General features: G+C 42.2%; 1 protein-coding gene across 3 annotated transcripts in view; it reads left to right on the top strand.

Annotated features, from left to right (window-relative positions):
- STAG1 (stromal antigen 1) overlaps positions 1–19,735 on the top strand; it is a 327,093-nt gene that overhangs the window by 269,818 nt on the left and 37,540 nt on the right. For all 3 annotated transcript variants that reach the window (XM_053310204.1, XM_053310205.1, XM_053310206.1), the window contains 6 exons: positions 2,335–2,427; positions 2,524–2,613; positions 2,790–2,993; positions 4,970–5,040; positions 5,374–5,461; positions 15,255–15,335. In XM_053310204.1, coding sequence (XP_053166179.1) covers positions 2,335–2,427; positions 2,524–2,613; positions 2,790–2,993; positions 4,970–5,040; positions 5,374–5,461; positions 15,255–15,335 — 627 coding nt within the window. The remainder of the gene's footprint in view (positions 1–2,334; positions 2,428–2,523; positions 2,614–2,789; positions 2,994–4,969; positions 5,041–5,373; positions 5,462–15,254; positions 15,336–19,735) is intronic.

The following is a 19,735-nucleotide window of genomic DNA, read 5'->3' on the forward strand; positions in this document are numbered from 1 at the left end:
TTGCTCCACACGCACCCCCAGGTAATGGGGGAGGAATCTACAGGCCGCTGTGATCAGTTTGCAAGTCACTCAGATAAAGTCACTCGCTGATTTGGACTCCAGAGCTTTGGCAGTTCTGGCAGACGTGCCTCTGGTACTGTCTTGTCCTATTTTTTTCAGTTGGTGCAGCCTGAGGATGTGGACAAGATCCTGGACAGTGTGCAGGTGACATTGTGCGCTCTTGAACCTTGCCCTTCATGGCTAATACAAGCTGCCAGAGAGGGTACAGGCACGTGGTTGGAGGTTATTATTAATGCTTCATTAAGGGAGGGCAAGATGCCATGATGCCTCAAGGAGACGATCATAAGATCATTATTGAAAAATATCTCCCTTGATTTCTCCAATCAAGACAACTATAGACCTGTCTCTAACCTTCCCATTTTGGGCAAGGTGATAGAGTGTGTGGTGGCATCCCAGCTGCAGAGGGTTTTGGATGATTCGGATTACCTAGATCCTTTTCAATCTGGCTTCTGCCCCGGATATGGGACTGAGACTGCCTTGGCTGCCCTAGTGGATGACCTACGTTGGGAACTAGATGGGGGAGTGCATCCCTGTTGCTTCTACTGAACTTCTCAGTGGCATTCGATACCATAGACCATGGTATCCTTCTGGATCACCTCTCGAGTATTGGTAATTGGAGGTACTGCTTTGGAGTTGCTCCGGTCCTTTCTTGTGGGGAGGATCCAGAAGGTGGTGCTGGGGGACTATTGCTCAGCTCCGTGGCCATTGGCCTGTGGGGTCCTGTAGGGTTTTGTTTTGCCCCCCATGCTGTTTAACATCTACATCAGGCTTCCTCAAACTGCGGCCCTCCAGATGTTGCTGAACTACAACTTCCAGCATACACAGCCACAAAAAATTGTGTCTAGGGATGCTGGGAGTTGTAGTTCAGCAACATCTGGAGGGCCACAGTTTGGGGAAGCCTGATCTACATGAAACGGCTGGGAAAGGTCATCCAGGGGCCTGGACTGAGCTGTCAGCAATATGCAGATGACATTCAGCTCTATCCCTCCTTGTCACCTGATCCTAGGGAGGCAGGGGATGTCCTGAATCGGGGGCTGCATGATGGGTTGGATGTGGGCTAATAAACTGAAACTGAATCCAGATAAGACAGAGGTAATGTTGGTCAGTAGGAGAGCCAATCGGGATGAGGAGATTCTACCGGTTCTGGATCGGGTTGCACGCCCCTTGAAGGAGCAAGTACGCAGCTTGGGGGTATTGCTGGATCCAGCTCTGCTTTTGGAAGCTCAGGTGGAGGAGGTGGCCAGAGGTGCCTTTGCATGGTTTCGTTTAGTGCGCCAGCTTTCTCGAGAAGGCAGATCTGGCCACAGCTACCCATGCCTTAGTCATGTCACGGCTGGATTACTGTAACGTGCTCTACATGGGGCTGCCCTTGAAGAATATTTTGAAACTGCTGGTTGTGCAAAATGTGGCAGCTAGGATTCTGTCTGGAGCTCCTTGCTGGGATCACATCATGCCCATTTTGAAAGAGCTGCACTGGTTACCAGTTTTTTTCCAGGTCCAATTCAAGGTGCTGGTTTTGACCTTTAAAGCCCTTAATGGTTTGGGCCCTAGATACCTGAGGGATCATCTGCTCCGAAAGGTTTCTGCCCATGTGACGAAGTCATCTGAGGGGGCTCTGCTCCGGGTGCCGACGATGAGGGTGGTTAGGTTGTCGTGCACGCAGGACAGGGCCTTCTCTGCTGCTACCCCCAGACTCTGGAATGCTCTCCCAATGGCTGTTCGCTTCTCAGTTTCCATCACAGTTTTTAGAAAGTGTTTGAAATCTTTGCTTTTTACCCTGGCTTTTATATGATTGTCTCTACTGCTGCTTGTTTGTATTTTGTATGGTTATTTTATGCTTGTATTTTAAATCTTTTTAGCCAGATCTATGTTTTATATTTTTATATTTTAGCTTATATTTTAATTGTGTATCTTTTATAGTCTTGTTATAATTTTTGTGTGAACCGCCTAGGGATTGTTTTAATGAAAGGCGGTATATAAATTTAACAATAAATGAAAATAAATAAAATAAATAAATGGTCGCACCGAGCATGAGGGGCAGAACATGAGCACCGCAAGGAGCTTGGAAAATTCCACTCAGGAGGTCCTGTGCAGGTACAGAACACAGGCTTATGAATGTCAACGGATCTCTTACACACCATCAGCTATACAACATCAGTTACAAGTGAGCAACTTAGTTTTCCCCCACAGATACATACATACAGTCTTGAAAATGTTTCAGCCCAGAATTCACTGATATTGTTTATCATGTAGTACATGTGCTGATTTTTTCAGGTTTTAACAGCAAAAGAAAGGAAAACTCAAATAGATGACCGAAACAAGTTAACAGAACACTTCATAATTGCACTTCCCATGTTACTGTCAAAGGTGATATTTTCTAAAATGTTACTTCCTAGTTCTAATTCATACAGTTATTTATTTTTTATAACTTAAAAATTATTTTCCTTGTTTCTCTGTTGCTAGTATTCTGCTGATGCGGAGAAGGTGGCAAATCTTCTTCAAATTCCTCAATATTTTGATTTGGAACTCTACAGTACAGGAAGAATGGAAAAGGTATACTATGCCCAAACAGTTGCTTTGGTTAATTTTCAAATGTCTGGGTACTTATTCATATTGAAGTTTTTGTGTTAGATTGCTATCTTGTGGTGCTTTCAGGTTCTGCTTAAAATGAGGAAATTCATGTTATACTTAATACTGTAAGAAATGACAATTTTATTTCTGTTCCACAGCATTTGGATGCCTTGTTGAAACAGATTAAATTTGTTGTAGAAAAGCATGTAGAATCGGATGTTCTTGAAGCCTGCAGCAAAACTTATAGCATTCTTTGCAGTGAAGAATATACCATTCAGAACAGAGTTGACATAGCACACAGCCAACTCATTGATGAATTTGTGGACCGATTCAACCATTCTGTAGAGGATCTCTTAAATGAGGTTTGTTTTTAATCTTTTTCTCCCCCACAGCAAAATGTCTGCCCACACATTAGTTCGAAAACAATACTAATATCAATTATTTATTTTTGTTTGTATCTCAGAACACCAAATGAGAACTAAGTTTCTATTGTATTGGGGGTGTAAAAGACAGAGGTCCTAGACAGAGGTGGGTGGAATAACATGACATCTTTACTACAGAGCACAAATGCAGATGGCATTGATGGAATGCAGACTGGTATAATTGCTTCCAGGGAATTTCAGAATGGAAAGAGTTTTATTTACTGCCAGAGTTGAGTTTAGCAGTTGTGGGAATGTTAATATAGGATCAAGGTGGGTAGGTTGATGAGAGGAGCCAGAGTGTTAAAAACATGAAGAACTCTAAAGTTAGACACATTTTTGCTTAAAGACAATGAGTTTTTATGTAACTAATCTATGGATACACCTTCATCTTGTTTCTCTTGTAAATGAAAGGGAAGGCAAGTGGTAAATGAACTGTTTCTCATTTTTAATGTGTGCTTTGTACATTGTCATTTGAATCTGATTAAAATGTACAGAAGAGGATATACAATATAATACTTTGTAATTGTCTCTTAACTTCATAAGAATTATATTGGATGTTAGATCAAGTGTAAGTTCAACCCACTTGTGTGTTCATCTACAGGGATCTGTACCAGTTAATCCATAACTCTTCAGTATGCCTGTGAAGTATACAAAGTTATCAACTTCAAATCCCAACACATCCAATATAAAGTACTCAGTCTTGTGTGTTAAGACAGTTGTGTCTCCAAGAGCACCTTTTCAAACAAGTTCATGTTTTGTTGTTGATATTCAATGTTGTCTTTTTTCCACATACATAAACAATAACTTTAAATTGTCAGGTTTCTCAGCAATTTGGCAATATGTATTTCTTCAAAAACAGAAAAAGTTGAACTAAGGCTTTATTTTCCTTTCTGAATGTAATAACAACTGTCAGGTTAGATCATATCCTGTATTTCTGGTGATCACTGGGCTGCATAGTATTTAGTGAGGAGGCCTGTAGGCTTCCATTAGAACTTTTGCACTGCAGCACATGCTGGCTGCAAGGATCCATGGAATATGTATTTCCAATGGATCCTGACAATCTACTGATAACCTGGCTGTCAAGATCTAGGGAGGCTACATCTCCCATGGATTCTTGCACCTGTGATACAAGCATGTCAGTGCTCAGTGATCTAATGGAAGGACCTACAGCAGGGGTGCACAACTCAAATAGCCCAGTGGGCCAGAACCAACCATGACTTGGTGTGTGTGGGCTGAGGTAAATGTTCAGCACATTAGTGATTACATTAAAATTAATTATTAAATATAAATGAGAGCAACTATTAATTACTCATTAAAATACAAATGAGAGCAAGTATTAATTAACTAAAGCATGAGGAGAGAAGAGGAGGCGGCTAGCAACCTCTCCACCTCCCTGTCCGTCATGCACTTCAAAAGCTTAATTTTGAAAGGGGGCTGATCCCTACCAGAACCATGGGGCAAGGCAGCATTTTTCTACCTTAACTCAGGCACCACAAAACTTTGGGCCCATCTCTGGGGCCAGCAAAAGAGTCCCTGTGGGCCGGATCCAGCCCACAGGTCTTATGTTGTGCAGGCCTGGCCTACAGTAAGGCCCCCCTGTTATAGCTGCCACAACAGTAAATTTGGATGGGAAATGAGCAGCTGCATCAAGTAGACTAGTTGCCAAGTCATTATAAGCTGGGTCAGAACTTCAGAGCAGGTGTGAGTTCTTATTGTAAATAGGCTCAAGGGAGGGAGTTGTTGAAATGGAAAGAATTGGTTTTGGTTGTAATGCCGCCGCCCCCCACCCCAATTCTTCAGTGTCCTCATCAGTTGTATGTAGTTTGCATTGACTTCTTAAGATGTGACTTGATAAGCATATGATTAACAAACAGTATAAAATGCTCTGTCCTTGATTTAGTGTGTTCTGTTTCCAGGGAGAAGAAGCTGATGATGATGACATATATAATGTTCTTTCCACTTTAAAGAGGTTAACATCTTTTCACAAGTATGTGGCTTTATTTGTTAGCCAAATAACATTATGTATTGCATAGCCAATTACCCCAATGCTCAGTAGTAGGGGAAGATATGCAAAAAGATACATAAAATGATACTGGAAAACGTTACCTGGAAGACTTCATATTTTGGAAATTATTAAAGTGTGTTGTGTTCTAAGGAAGATGATTCTGAAGCATATCTTTTCTGAAGCAATCAACAGTATTTTAAAACAATATATAATTCTTAGTCTGCCTAATCATGGCAATGATTTTATTTGTTATAAGAAATGACTTTTTTGTTGTTAACATCTGGCATCCTAATGTTTTCTTACTACTACTTTCAGTGCTCATGATCTTACAAAATGGGATTTGTTTAGTAACTGCTACAGGTTACTGAGGACTGGAATTGAACATGGGGCTATGCCAGAGCAGGTAATAGCAATAATTTTATGTGTGTACATTGTCCCCATAGTGGGGTGGGGTGGATGGGTGTTTGTGTGTGTTTTGTTTTGTTTTTTTAAACAAAAATAAGGTAAATTCTTATTTATGACTTTAAGTTGTAAAGTGAAGCACATCTTGAATATTGTTAATATTAATATTAAGTATAAATGTTGAAGGGGCACATGTTCATTTTAGCCATCTTGTTTGTTTTCAAATTGCTTCACTTTTACTCATGTAATAAATGCAGGATGTACTCCTGACCCAAATAGAACTAGATTAATTAAGAGGGTAAAGAGGGTAAAAATGTTAAAAAAAATACATTGCATGCATTTATTAAGTAATAATTATCAATGTATAACTATAAATAAGCATTAAAATCCAAATACACAATGGTCACAAAGTATCTACCCACATAAATGATTTAAAATGGTGTTATATTGTAACCAAAAATTTAAAACATAATATAAAGTGTAATGATACAGTATTGCTTGTTGATATTTAAAATCATATGGCAGGCTTATAATCATAAATATTGCATAATGTCCAAAAATTGCAATATTCTATTTGTCCTGACTGTATTATAAATACATCGGAAGTTTCAGAAGAAAAAAGTGAGTCAGATGCGTTTTAGCTTCCAAATGAAGATACATTAGTAGGAGGCTTACAGTTACCAAACATGGAGAACTTATAATTTTTTTTGCCCAAGATGGAAATTGGAACGGCATCAATGTCCTTGGTATGAATGAAAAGTTACTTAGAAAAGTCACTGAAATGCCTCTAACATTGGAACTCTTAAAATAATTATTTGCTAAACACATTTGATGAAAGTTTTTATTCTTGATCCTCTTAACCCATCTATAACTGTTAATTGTACAATTCAATGAGCTAAAGAAATGCTTTTCAATCTTGATTATCTGTATATAGCTCTACATAATGGAACATGAAGTGGTTGCACACAAGAATAATTGTGTTTGTGGCAACATGCATGAAAATTGTGCAACAGTGGAAGTCCCTGGGTCCTTGCTAGGTACAAAACTGGTTATTTTTCATGGTCTGTGTAAACTCACACCTGTGAGAGAGGCGCCTGGACAGAGGCATATTCAGAACTTTCTAGAGCTTGGTCTCAAGAGTTTTCAGTAGTTCAACAGTAGCAGAAAAGAATATTCTCTTGATCTGCACTCCCTTGCTACCAAAGGAGTTTGGCCTCAAACGTCTAATTTTATCTCTAATTTTAAAAAATTCTTACATTTCCTTCTTCAGATACTTGGATTTGATTTATAGTTGCATTTTTGTTTCTGCTGTACCCCGCTTCACTTGCTACTCCTTTCCCGCATTGTAGCTGTTAGCCTATGGTTTTGAAGACTTATTTTTAAAAGTACAAATCTTGTAGTGAAAAACTGACTACCGTGGATTGCAGCCTCCTCTGCTTGGGAGAAGAACATAAGAATGGACTCTTATTATGTATTTATTATTTACGTTTCTAGCCCGCCCTATACCCAACGGTCTCAGAGCGGGTTACAATAAAACCAATATAAAACATAATTAAAATACAACATCATAAAATCAAAAATACAGTGCCTGAGAGGGGAAGAACCTCTTGCATCCGCTGTGAGATGTTCACCAAATAAGTGCAGAGTTATAGAAGAAATAGGATTGAAATTGTGCAAAGAGGTTGGCTGTAGTGCTTGCACTGTGAAAGTAGTACAAATACTTTGGCCCAAGCTCCATGCCCTAAAGCCAACCTTTTTGCACATTTTCAGACTCATTTGCTGCTCAACTTGGTTATTTGGACCGGTTGGCAACTTCTCTTACATCATTACATTCACTGGAGCTAGTGGATCTTAGAGTTCATAAGCCCTCCATCTCCACATCAGTGCTTGCTATCTCTGCTTCAGCCTCAGTCCTGATACTCCAATCTTTGACATGAATCTGTACATTGGCCTCGACACTCATTTCACTAGTGTCTTGTCTCAGTCAGAGAACTTCCTCTAAGATAGTGAAGCACAAGTAGACCACTCAAGTTTCTTCTGATGCTAAGAACGAGTGCAATAAGAAGCCACCTCTGCTTGATCTCCCATGCTCTGCTAGCACGTCTCATTGCTGTAGCCCATCTATCTGGATCAAGATCTGTCGAGATCCATAAGAAGTGGGTTCTGTGCCTGCGCAGAGACCATGCGATAGCTATGACGAAGCTTGTTGAGTTGTCCTGGCCCCACTCCCACTCCCTGAGTGTGCTATTTAAAGGTGGGGAGGACGTACATTACTTAGTTCTTTTCCGACTGCCATTGCGCTTAGACTTCGGTCTGCTGCTAGTCGGGAAGTTCCTCTCATTTCTCTCAGAGTTTTTTGTGAGTTTTTTACTGCTTTATCAGACTGATTCTACGTTAACGACCACCAGGAGAAATACTGACAACATGAACATCTGCAACCTTACTTGATCCTTAAGACATTCAGAACACTCCCCCTAGGCACAATTGCCATTCCCTTTATTGGAATTCCTACCCAATAATCTGTAGCAGAGAGGAGAGAAGCCAAAGTCAAAGAAGATAAAGACCACAGGAAGGAACTTAATAGGGAATTTCAGAAAGCTGTTAGAAGAGACAAGGAGCAATACTACAATGACATCTGTAAAGACCTTGAGGATGGAAATAGACACGGAAAAACAAGGCAAGTTTTCCAAAAGATCTCTGCACTCCAGTCATTACCAAGTCGGAAGGCTACAGGAACTGATGGAATAGCTACAGAAATATGGCAGGCAACAGAAGAAGAATCAGTCAAGGCTCTAACCAAACTATGCCAGCAAATCTGAAGAACGACGCAGTGGCCAACAGATTGGAAGAGGTCATTCTACATACCCATACCAAAGAGAGGAGACTTAACAGATTGCGCAAGCCATCCCACAATATCCTTAATTACACCTGCAAGCAAAATAATGCTAAGGATCACCCAAAGTAGATTAGAGCCCTACATGGAAAGGGAAATGCCGGATGTTCAAGCTGGTTTCAGAAAAGGCCGAGGAACAAGAAACGTCATTTCTGATGCAGGCTGGATAATTGAGAAAGCCAAAGAATACCAGAAAGAAGTCAATATGTGCTTTATTGGCTATAGAAAAGCCTTCGATTGTGTCGACCATGTCAAGTTGTGGAATATCCTTAGGAAAATGGGCGCCACAGAACATCTCATTGTTCTCATGAGAAAACCCATACACAGGGCAGGAAGCCACAGTCCAAACAGAACATGGTGAAACAGACTGGTTCCAGATCGGCAAAGGAGTAAGACAAGGCTGTCTACTTTCTCCTTCTTTATTCAATTTATATGCTGAACATAAACTGAGAGAAGCTGGATTGGAAGAAGATGAGCGTGGTTTTTAAGTAGAAGGAAGAAACATCAATAACCTGCGCTATGCTGATGACACCACTCAGATAGCTGAGAATGCAGATGATCTGCAAGCTCTAGTAATGAAAGTCAAGGAGCACAGTGAAAAAATGGGACTACAATTAAATGTCAAGAAGACTAAAATAATGACAACAGGTACAGCAACCAGCCTCAGAATTGAAAATGAAGACATTGAAATGGTGGATAGCTTCTGCCTTTTAGGATCGACCATCAACAGTCAACGATCCAGCAGTCAAGAAATACGCCGCAGACTAGCACTGGGTAGGGTTGCAATGAAGGCCTTGGAAAGGATATTAGGATGTTGTGACATGTCTATTATCTACAGAGATTAGAATCATTCGGGCAATGGTTTTCCCCGTGACACTCTATGGATGTGAAAGCTGGACTTTGAAGAAGCAAGATAGAAAAAGCATCAATGCTTTTCAACTTTGGTATTGGAAAAGACTTTTGAGGATGCCATGGACAGCCAGGAAGAACAAATCAATCCAAAATTTTCACTCAAGGCACAAATGACCAGGCTCAAACTATCATACTTTGGACACATTATGCAAAAACCCAGCTCCCTTGAAAAGTCTATAATGCTGGGGAAAGTTGAAGGAAAGAGAAGGGGATGACCAGCAGCAAGGTGGATGGACTCAATTACGACAGCAATGAATGACCACTGAGAGAACTTAAAGGACAAGTTGAAGATAGATTATCCTGGAGAGAATTTATCTATGTGGTCGCTAAGAGTCAACACCAACTTGACGGCACACAATCAATCTGTGGGGATTCAGACAACTGGCACAATTTTTCTAGCAGAAGAACTTGGCTGCCTTGCCAGGCTTGCCTGCCCTTTCTTCCTGAGGCTTGAAGTTCAGTCTGGTGTTGTGGCAAGATCTCTGTCTGCTGTTGATTTTCAGTGTGAAATTTGCTCCATGACATGTGTCTACCCTTGCAGCAGCACAGCACTACATGTACACTCTGAGTCAGGGGCACCTGGCGGGCCACTGTGTGAAACAGGATGCTGGACTAGATAGGCCTTGGGCCTGATCCAGCAGGGCTGTTCTTCTGTTCTTATGGCATTATTCCCAGCCATGTTGCTGCTTTCCTTCACAGGAAAGTTTCCCTCTCTTGATCTTGCCCTCTGACCTGTCTCAGTCCCATTGGAGAGATGGCTGCCCCTCCTGCTCACTACCAGGGCATCCCTGGGTTTGTGATTCAGTCACTTGTACAGTTAAACAACTCTCTCTTCCCTGCTGCAGCTATTTTCCTTTTCCTATCCTGTTGATTCTTGGCTGCAGTGGTCTATTTGAACTGAGGAAGAAGGTACATACATGGACCTTCTCCAAAGGAGTGTGGTTTGCACCAAAACCCTTGAGACTAAACTCTAGAAGGTTTCAGATGAGGCTCTGTCGAACTGTGTATCTATCCCACAGGTATGACTGAACAGATGACTTTGTAAAAAACACTGTTTTCAGGTAAGCAACATACTTGTGCAGGGTTTGGTATCTTGCCCTTTTAGATAAGTTTACTCACCACACTAGTTTATCTAGATGTGTAGTCAATCCCAACCTCTTCTGGTTTCCATTAATTGCCAACATTAACAAGAATCCATCCATCTTACACCTTTACATCTTACATCTTTGGAAAGTTATCATTTCTGAAGGACAGCCTTGTTTAACATAGGATAGCGTCCAAACTGTTTATTTTGATGCACTGCTGCCTTAACTTTGTACTGTGTTGGAATTATTAATCTGACGTATTAATTTTGAGAAACCCTCAATAAAATAAATAGTGGCGGACCCAACATGGTCCTTTGCAAGTGGAAGAGCACTTCCAGTTCTGCCTAACTTCTACTGACCTTTCCTTTAGCTCAACCCCCTGCACTTATATCCCAATATTCTGGAGAGCCACCAAGCAGCTTTTGTGGGAAGGGCAAAGGAAGTTGCAACAGTCTCGTTCTTCAAGTGCCTGTTAGATCTAACCTATAGTTACTATATAACTACAGTTACTGTTCTTTTGCTCAGACCTATAAACATCATGGGAGATAAAAAGCCAAATTTTATTGCCTCAGACACAAGAGTCTGTCTTCTATTGTTTTAGACTGCAATCCCTAAGCACACTTAGAGAAAGTAAGTGCTCTTGAACTCGGCAGGACCTCTGAGTGAAACAAGTTTGTTTGTTGAATTTGTATGCCACCCCAAACTTAGGTCTCTAGGCAGTTTACAACAGCATAAAACAAATTAAGACAAAAATTAAAACACTAAACAATTAAAGACCACAATTCTAGTTAAAAAGCTTGGGTGAACAAATGCAACTTTAAAGACTTTTAAGAAGCTGTCAGGGATGGGGAGGCTCTTATTTCAGCAGGGAGTACATTCCAAAGTTTCAGGACAGCAACAGAGAAGGCCTGCCCCTGAGTAGCCACCAGGTGGCAACTGCAGATGGACCTCTCTGGATGATGTCAATGGGGCTCATAGTGAAGAAGACATTCTGTTAAATACCAAGGGCCTAAGCTGTTTAGAGCTTTATAGGATAGGATATAATCAACGCTTTGTATTTTGCCTGGAAACATATTGGTAATCAGTGTAATTATTTTAATAAAGGCGTAATATGGTCTCTTCGAGATTATTATTTTTAAATTATTATTATTTATTTACACAGTCAGACAGGTGTTATTGACTGGTTTGTTTTATCCAAACATCGAGTCCTTCCCAAGGACCTGGGATGGCTGAATTTTATTATCAATGTTGTTGCTGTTATTATAGATATCGTCGCAGAATATAGGCTGTTCCCAGTAAAGTTGCTTTTTGTAATTGGCTGATGGTGATTTCTGTGGCCCCTATGGTGTTGAGGTGCTCTTCAAGTTGTTTTGGAATTGCACCTAGGGCACCAGTTACCACTGGGATTACTTTGGTCTTTTTCTGCCACAGCCTTTCAATTTCAATTTGTAGATCTTTGTATTTTATTTATTTTTTCTATTTCTTTTTCTTCTATTCTGCTGTCCCCTGGTATTGCTATGTCAATTATTTTGACTTGTTTTCCTTTCCTCTCGACTACAGTTATATCTGGTGTATTGTGTGGCAGATGTTTGTCTCTTTGTAGTCGGAAGTCCCATAATATTTTTGCATCTTCATTTTCTACAACTTTTTCGATGATGATGATGATGATGATGATGATGATGATGATGATGATTTACATTTATATCCCGCTCTTCCTCCAAAGAGCCCAGAGCAGTGTACTACATACTTAGGTTTCTCATCACAACAACCCTGTGAAGTAGGTTGGGCTGAGAAAGAAGTGACTGGCCCAGAGTCACCCAGCTAGTATCATGGCTGAATGGGAATTTGAACTCGGGTCTCCCTGGTCCTAGTCCAACACTCTAACCACTACACCACGCTGGTTCCGAGATCACCCGGAACCAACCTGGCTGCTGCATTTTGCACCAATTACTGTTTCCAGACGATGTACAAGGGCAGCCCCACATAGAGCACATTGAAGTAGTCAAGTCTGGAGGTTACCAGCATATTTACTACTATTTGGGGGTTGTTTATCCAAGAAACAGATGCAGCTGGTGTATCGGCCAAAGCTGATAGAAAGCACCTCTGGCCACTTCCTCAACCTGAGACACCAGGGAGAAATTTGGATCCAAAGGCACTTCCAGACTGCATACATGTTCCTTCTGGGGGAGTGTAACCCCCATTCAGAACTGTCAGATCAAAATTGTCTCCTGAGTTGCTACCCTGCACAATAAGCATCTCCATCTTATTTTGATTCAGTCTCTTGGTTGTCCCTCATTCAGCCCATCACTGCCTCCATGCAGGCATTGAAGGAGATTGTGCCCTTTCCTGATGAGTCTGACATGGCAAAATAAATTTGGATGTCATCAGCATACTGATAACACCCTGCACCAAATCTCCTGATGATCTCGCCCAGCAGTTTCATGTAGATGTTAAAAAGCATTGGAGACAGTGTGGAGCCCTGGGGGGCACCATATAAAAGTTCACTTTTTGAAGAACAGTCTCAAAGCAACACCATCTGGAATCTGTGCAAGAGGTAGGAGCGGAACCACTGCAAAGCAGTGCCTCCTACTCCCAACCCTCTCAGATGGTCCTGAAGGATACTGTTGTTGATACATACATTGGATTTCAGTGTTGAACTGTCAAATTAACATCCCAAACAATGCTGAGTTGTATTCTAAGTATATTTTGCACGGACTGAAGGCATTTATTTTCACACCAGTATAGGGAGCCACTTTTGCCAGTCATCCCTCCAGCAGCAGGCCCCCCCCCCATTCCACATACCATCATGCTTTAGGGGGTTCCCCAGCCCTGAGAAGTGGATTTTGAGGGTTGTGAAAGGCTTCTGTGGTGAAAAGAGGGAAGAGAAGCTTGCAGAAAAGCTAGGAGCCATTACCTACCTAATCCTCCATCAGGGTTAGGAAGAAATTAATCAAATTTTGGGTTAGAATTTTTACACTGTGTCTTGTATGAATAATTAGATTTCTACTTCATAAAAGTAGAAAAGATAGCCAGCAATTCAGTTTCCTTGTGCAAAGTACACAAATGTTCCTCAATTATCTTTGTGGTCATTTCTGAGCCTGGCTTTATTGAATATGAGGATAGTAACTTTTTCAATCCTCCCCCAAGAATGAGCTTTTTGGTTATTTGCATATAAGTGAATTTTTAATAGGGGTGTGTCCGAACCGGTCCGGCGGCCATTCTAAAGAATGGCTGAACTGCCGGACTGGTTCGGCCCTGGCTGGTTTGGGTCCGGGTGGGGGGTATTGCTTTAAGGGCGGGGAGGGCTTACTTACCCCTCCCGCCTGTTTGCCCCCTCCAGCGCCCGTATTCAACAGAATAACGGGACGCTGGAAACCAGCTGCCCCCCCCCCCCCGCCGCGGGCAGATTTGGCCAAAAACTAAAGGTACAAATGCCACCGCTGTCGCCCGCCAGCCCTCCCTCCCTCCCAGCTGCCCGCCCGCCCGAGTCCTCACCCGATCTCTTTGGAAAAAACGAGAGGAGCTAGCAAACAAAACTCCTCTCGTTAGGGAGTCCTGTAGCATACTGAAGAAGTTTTGCGTGCGCACGCATGCGCGCACCGCAAAGCACGCCGACCGCCGGAGGCCCGGTCTACCCGCCGGGAAAAGGCCGGGTAGACCGGGCCTCCGATCGCCGGAGGCCCGGTCTACCCGGCCTTTTCCCGGCGGGTAGACCGGGCCTCCGGCGGTTGGCGTGCTTTGCGGTGCGCGCATGCGCGCGCGCAAAGCTGCTTCAGTATGCTACAGGACTCCCTAACAAGAGGAGCTTTGTTCGCTAGCTCCTCTCATTTTTTCCAAAGAGATCGGGTGAGGACTCGGGCGGGCGGGCGGGCAGCTGAGAGGGAGGGAGGGCTGGTGGGCGACGGCGGCGGCATTTGTACCTTTAGTTTTTAGCCAAATCTGCCCACGGCGGGGGGGGGGGGGGCGGCGGGGGGGCGGCTGGTTTCCAGCGCCCCGTTATTCTGTTGAATACGGGCGCTGGAGGGGACAAAGAGGCGGGAGGGGTAAGTAAGCCCTCCCCGCCCTTAAAGTAAGGCCCCCCTTCGGTGCCGGTCCGGACTGCTCCGGACCGTGCATATCCCTAATTTTTTAGTTCTTCCTAAAGAAAACCTTAAATGCATGCAGATAATTTATCAAGATTGTGCTCAAAATTTTAAAATGAAAAATACAGATGTAAGCTGAGAAAGTTACCAACTCTTCACAAAGATAATGTAATGACCAGTGTTGCACAGCACTTTAAAGGACTGCCTTGAGCATACCAAAGCATTGCCTTCTGTATCCAGGCTCCAACACAGAATCGTCCTCTTTAGCTGAAGCACGTTTAACTTGAGGTTCTGAGAAGGAAGCCTGGAAGTCTATTTTTCTTTCCATTGGTTTGATGATAGGCAAGTGTGTGCACACCTGTAATAAAGACAATACCTTGCAGTCAAATGTATCTCTATGTGCTTTCTTCTAATTCTGTGATGCCTCCTTGAGGTGACATTAATATTGTGTCCTAGCAATCAATGCTAATATGAGCAAACTTAAATCCAGTTTAGGAATTAGCTGACTGAAACCAGAAATTTTAAAATGGAAATACTCAGATGCTGTAGAATGTTCGTACTTTCTTTAATGCTGGGCTAACCCTTGCTCTACAATGCTATGTGGGAAAAGTCTCTCAGTTATCTTGTTTTTCTTTACAGCTTATACTAGGTTTTTTCCCCCACAAAGACAATTAAACTGGTCCTTTAGAAAAAATATATAAAAGCATCACTTGAAAGTTATGCATAACTGCTGTGTTGCTTCTCCCCAAATAATCTATACATGTTAAGAATTATATACACTTTGTACATTATGTCTTCATTTTGTATCTTCTTCTTTTTTAGATAGTGGTTCAGGCTCTTCAGTGTTCCCATTATTCCATTCTCTGGCAGCTGGTGAAAATCACAGAAGGATCTCCTTCAAAAGTAAGATTTGAATGTTTCTGAATGTGTTATGCGTTGCATTTGATTCCACAGTGCTCTAACCTTTGTGATGCATAAGTATCCAAACGTATACATATAATTGCATAGTTGGTTTTTAGTATTGTGGCACTAAGGTCTTCCCTACAGGTGAGTGTCTCCTATTATTGTGAACATATTAGAGATAAATTATCTGCCTTTTAGAGAAACCTGGTATGTGAATGGCTTAATTTGAGTTTGACACCTACTCCATATGTTAAATAGTAATACATCTTGTATTCATGTGTTCTCCTAAAGCAGGCTTCCCCAAACTGCAGCCCTCCAGATGTTGCTGAACTACAACTCCCAGCATCCCTAGACACAATTTTATGTGGCTGGGTATGCTGGAAGTTGTAGTTCAGCAACATCTGGGGGGCCACAGTTTGGGGAAGCCTGTCCTAAAGGAACACACATCCAAACACTCACTAACATTTTAGCTAGATACTGACATTTTTATCATCCAAAGAATATTCAGTACCGTGGTTATTGGAACCTACTTGTCCTACTAGCTTCCATCACTGAGAAAAAATTAATACCATCTTCAGCAAAGTGTATGTGGGTTAGGTCAGTGTCATTGCTAGAATAAAGAAACAATATTAATTGCTTGAATATTGTTTCAGAAGCTAGTATCAAATTTTGAATAGGAGTCTTGTATATCATTCATTACCCAAGAGTCTTATGTTGTTCATCTAGTCCAGCTGAAAGAGGCTTAGTATCTCACTATAATTAACCTCCATGTATCTGCTGTTAAGGAACAATGATGAAGGAAAGAGTTTTGGTTGCAGTGTATGCATTTCTTCCCTTTGTATGAAAATGCATGCCTGTAGGGCAATATTTGCATCTCTTGACTTCTTGCATCTTGGTCTCTTTCTGTAGAAATGCTTTTTGGGGTGAGGAGGTAGGGCTGCACACGTGAGCTTCCCATTATTAGTCAGATATGACCAGTGAGTTGATTGGTGTCCAGCAAAGAGAGCTGTCCTTCTTTAATGCTATATATCCAGGGATCAGGAAATCCGCTAGTCTGCTTGTCTGTGATGAGTAAAAAATGATGCCTGATGAGTGAAAAAAAATCCTGAAGAGGAATGTACCAACCTAGCTTGATGAGTTAAAATCTTTTTGTCTGGCTGCTGAACAGAGCCAACATTTCTTGATCCTTGTGTAGATCATTAAAGTTGTGTCTTCCTGCTTCATGTTTTATGCGTGTTACTATTGAAAAAATATTAATAATAATGCTGAGCCATCTATGATATAAGAAGCATACACGTCTGTACATGAGCTGAAAGCATTCTTGCCTGCACCTGTCAAGAACAACAAAACTATTTTCAAGTGGGAGTCCTATACTACAGGGTGCCACCTTGGAGACCTCCCTTGATCTTGAATCATCTCCTGACTTGTGTTTTTTTTTTAACTGAATAGCAACAGTTGGGAGAGAGCAAGTGAAATGGAAGGTTGCTTAATTGTCTCTCTTACTGCTATTTTCCACTCAGAATCTATCTCTTCCCCAGCTGTTTTATTTGCAAGGAGAAAGATGTAAGGTACCTATATCTTGTTTTGACCTTTTGTAGAGGAAATCATCTTGGAAAGAGATTAACAGTCTTTCCTCCAATGAAACTGGCAGTTTCCCATAGCTGTTTTTCATTTTTTTGTTCTTAAGTGTGCACAACTATTCCACAGGAGACTGTTCTGGAGAATGTTCTCACATCTACTGTTTATCTTCTTGATCTTTATTGAGATCCATAGTCCTTCACAACTGGATTTTGTGAGCCTGTGTGAAATGATTGCGGAAGAATCACAGGCTCCTCTGAGGCGCTACTTGTCCTGCCATCCTACACCTGAGACACACCATTATCTAGGCAGGAAAGTTCCTGATTGCCCTGGTTTAGGCTGCATCAGGAAGGTTTGCTGTCGCTCCTCGTTCCTGTGGAGAGATTTTGTGTGTGTGCTACCGTTACTGGTTTTCTGGCCTCAGACTGTATTTGACTTCGTCTTTGGTCCGTATTCTTTGGCTACCATTTATCTATCTTTTTTGCCTGCTGATTATTTTTTACTTGGTTCCCCAGAGAACTCCCAGTTTGGCAAGGAACTGTTAACGTCTTCGCCCTTTGAGGTTGCCCTAAGCTGGCTGTTTCATGATTTACTGGAAATTCACAGTCTGTTTACCTGCTCTTTCCTCTTTTTAGAGATTTAGACATGAAAACTTTAATTATATAACAAAGTTTTAAAAGGTGAAGAAAAGGTCTATTGGAAACTTTTAGTCAAGACTATCAGGGTAAAGAACAGGCCTATCAAAAACTTTTATTCAAGACTGTCATTGCAGAGAGTCAGCAGGTAGAAGTAAATGGCCAGAAATGGATCATTCCAAATTGTTCTGTTTCCATGTATTGGCCACTTATTCAGGTTTACCCCTTATGAGCTTGAAGAAAACTCTTAAAGGAGGGTGCAAAGCTTGCCAAGGAACTCTGCCCTCTTCTGACTGACTTGACCAGTGCCTCCTCTGTTTAGGGGAGAGCCATAATACCCATAAAAGGCTTGTAAAATCTGCCTGTCATTCTCAAGACAGATGCAAAAGTGCAGGGAATTGAGATTAAGAGTGGCCCTGTACAAGTCTGCCCTTCATCCAGTGATTCCGTGACTGATATCGCCAAGTCCATTGATGACGATGGTGTTGGTATGAATGGAATGTCACAGCTTGACAATCAGGTTCAATGTCGAGCTCTACATTGAAGACTACTCCCATTTAGGGGATCATAGCAAGGCTACATTCAAAACCCTGGCTATCCCTCAGAAGTCTGTGTCTAAACACCAGCACAAGAAGAGGAAACATTGCTCTCCAAGCCCCTACTCTTTGCTAAAGCACTCTAGGACTTCACCCAAATCTTTGACATTGGGGTTGACATTGAAGACGTCTCCCCACATGCCTTCTCCATCAATGGCTCAGTGAGCCTATTGTGAGAAGATACTGTTCTGCCAGCACCTAAGACAGTGTCAACATCAGAGTCGGCTTCGAAAGAATCAAAAGCAGTTTCAACACTGAAGACTGTGTTCCTTGCTGTTGTGCCTTCAACATTGAAGACAGCCATTTCAACACTGACCACCTTACTAACTTTGACATCAAGGACCCATTCTACAACATGTCCTCATTTGACATTGTCAATGCCTGCAGCGTCTCCCATGAGACTGGACTCTTCTTTGCTTTTCCCTTTCAGGTCTGGACAATCTATTCCTGTCAGGAGCTGACATTCATCTGCAGTGTGCTCCCCACCACCGAAGGAACTCCCTACAAGATATTTGGAGAGTCTCCTGGGTTCCTCAACAAGTACACCCTCAGTTCTACCTTTAAGGGGCTCCCTTTATTGGGATTGGACCACGATGAGGACTCTACTCCTAACACATCTGTGAACATTTCAAAGACCTTGCATTTTGCCATAGCCAGTTACTCCCAGGATTTCACCATACATGCCCTGGCGGGAAAGATTCCACTACTCTGCACCAACTAATTGTGCATTTTACTATCTGACCTCCCCTGGTGCTTTAGATCACGTATACACCAGAGGTTTCTGTCAATGTAGAGACCCCTTTCATCCTTTCTCACCAGCCCTTCCTTACAACTTTGCTGACTGTCATCTCTGGAAAGAAAGGAAACTTAGTGGGGACCTGTCATCTCCCACTCGTAGGGTTCCAAGCTCTGTGCCTGTGACTCCTGCCCCTAGGAATGTGGATCCAACACCTGTCACACCTGCACTTCCAGTTAATCCATCTGTGCAGCCTGCAGTTCCTCAGGCTCCTTCAGAGCCTTCATGGCTCCTGATCAGCCAACTAATCCACCTGTCAATTTGCCTCCTCAGGATGACAGCTCTGATAGAGAGTATACTTCAATGTCCTCTCAGGATAATTCCACTTCCACTGAGTTCCCCTCATGAACGTCCCCAGATAAGAACGTGGCTTACCCACCATCTGCCTCACCTGTACAAGAAACAAAATCTTATCACTTACAGGTCCTGGACATTGCCAAGGCTTTGGGCCTTGAAATCAAAGCTCCTTCACAGGATGTCTCTGACCCTGTCTATGTTACTTTGTCTTCTGCTTCACAGCCCACGGCACTCCCAATGCTCCCTGTCTTAGTTAATTCCGCAAAAGTTGCATGGGACATCCCAGCTGCATCTGTATCCACTTACAAGCATTTGAAAGTTTGTATAGAATTTAGAAAGACTCTTGTCCTTTCTTGTTTAAACACCCTCCCCACAATTCTCTTGTAATAAATTGTGCTGTCAGGCAAGTAAGTCAGGCAAGACTCACTCCACACCATCTGACAAAGAGGCTTCCTCGTCTTACCCCTTATTCTTATCACTACAGACCTTTCCAGAGAC

Source organism: Hemicordylus capensis, chromosome 3, assembly GCF_027244095.1.
Source record: "Hemicordylus capensis ecotype Gifberg chromosome 3, rHemCap1.1.pri, whole genome shotgun sequence".
In the NCBI taxonomy this organism is placed as follows: Eukaryota; Metazoa; Chordata; class Lepidosauria; order Squamata; family Cordylidae; genus Hemicordylus; species Hemicordylus capensis.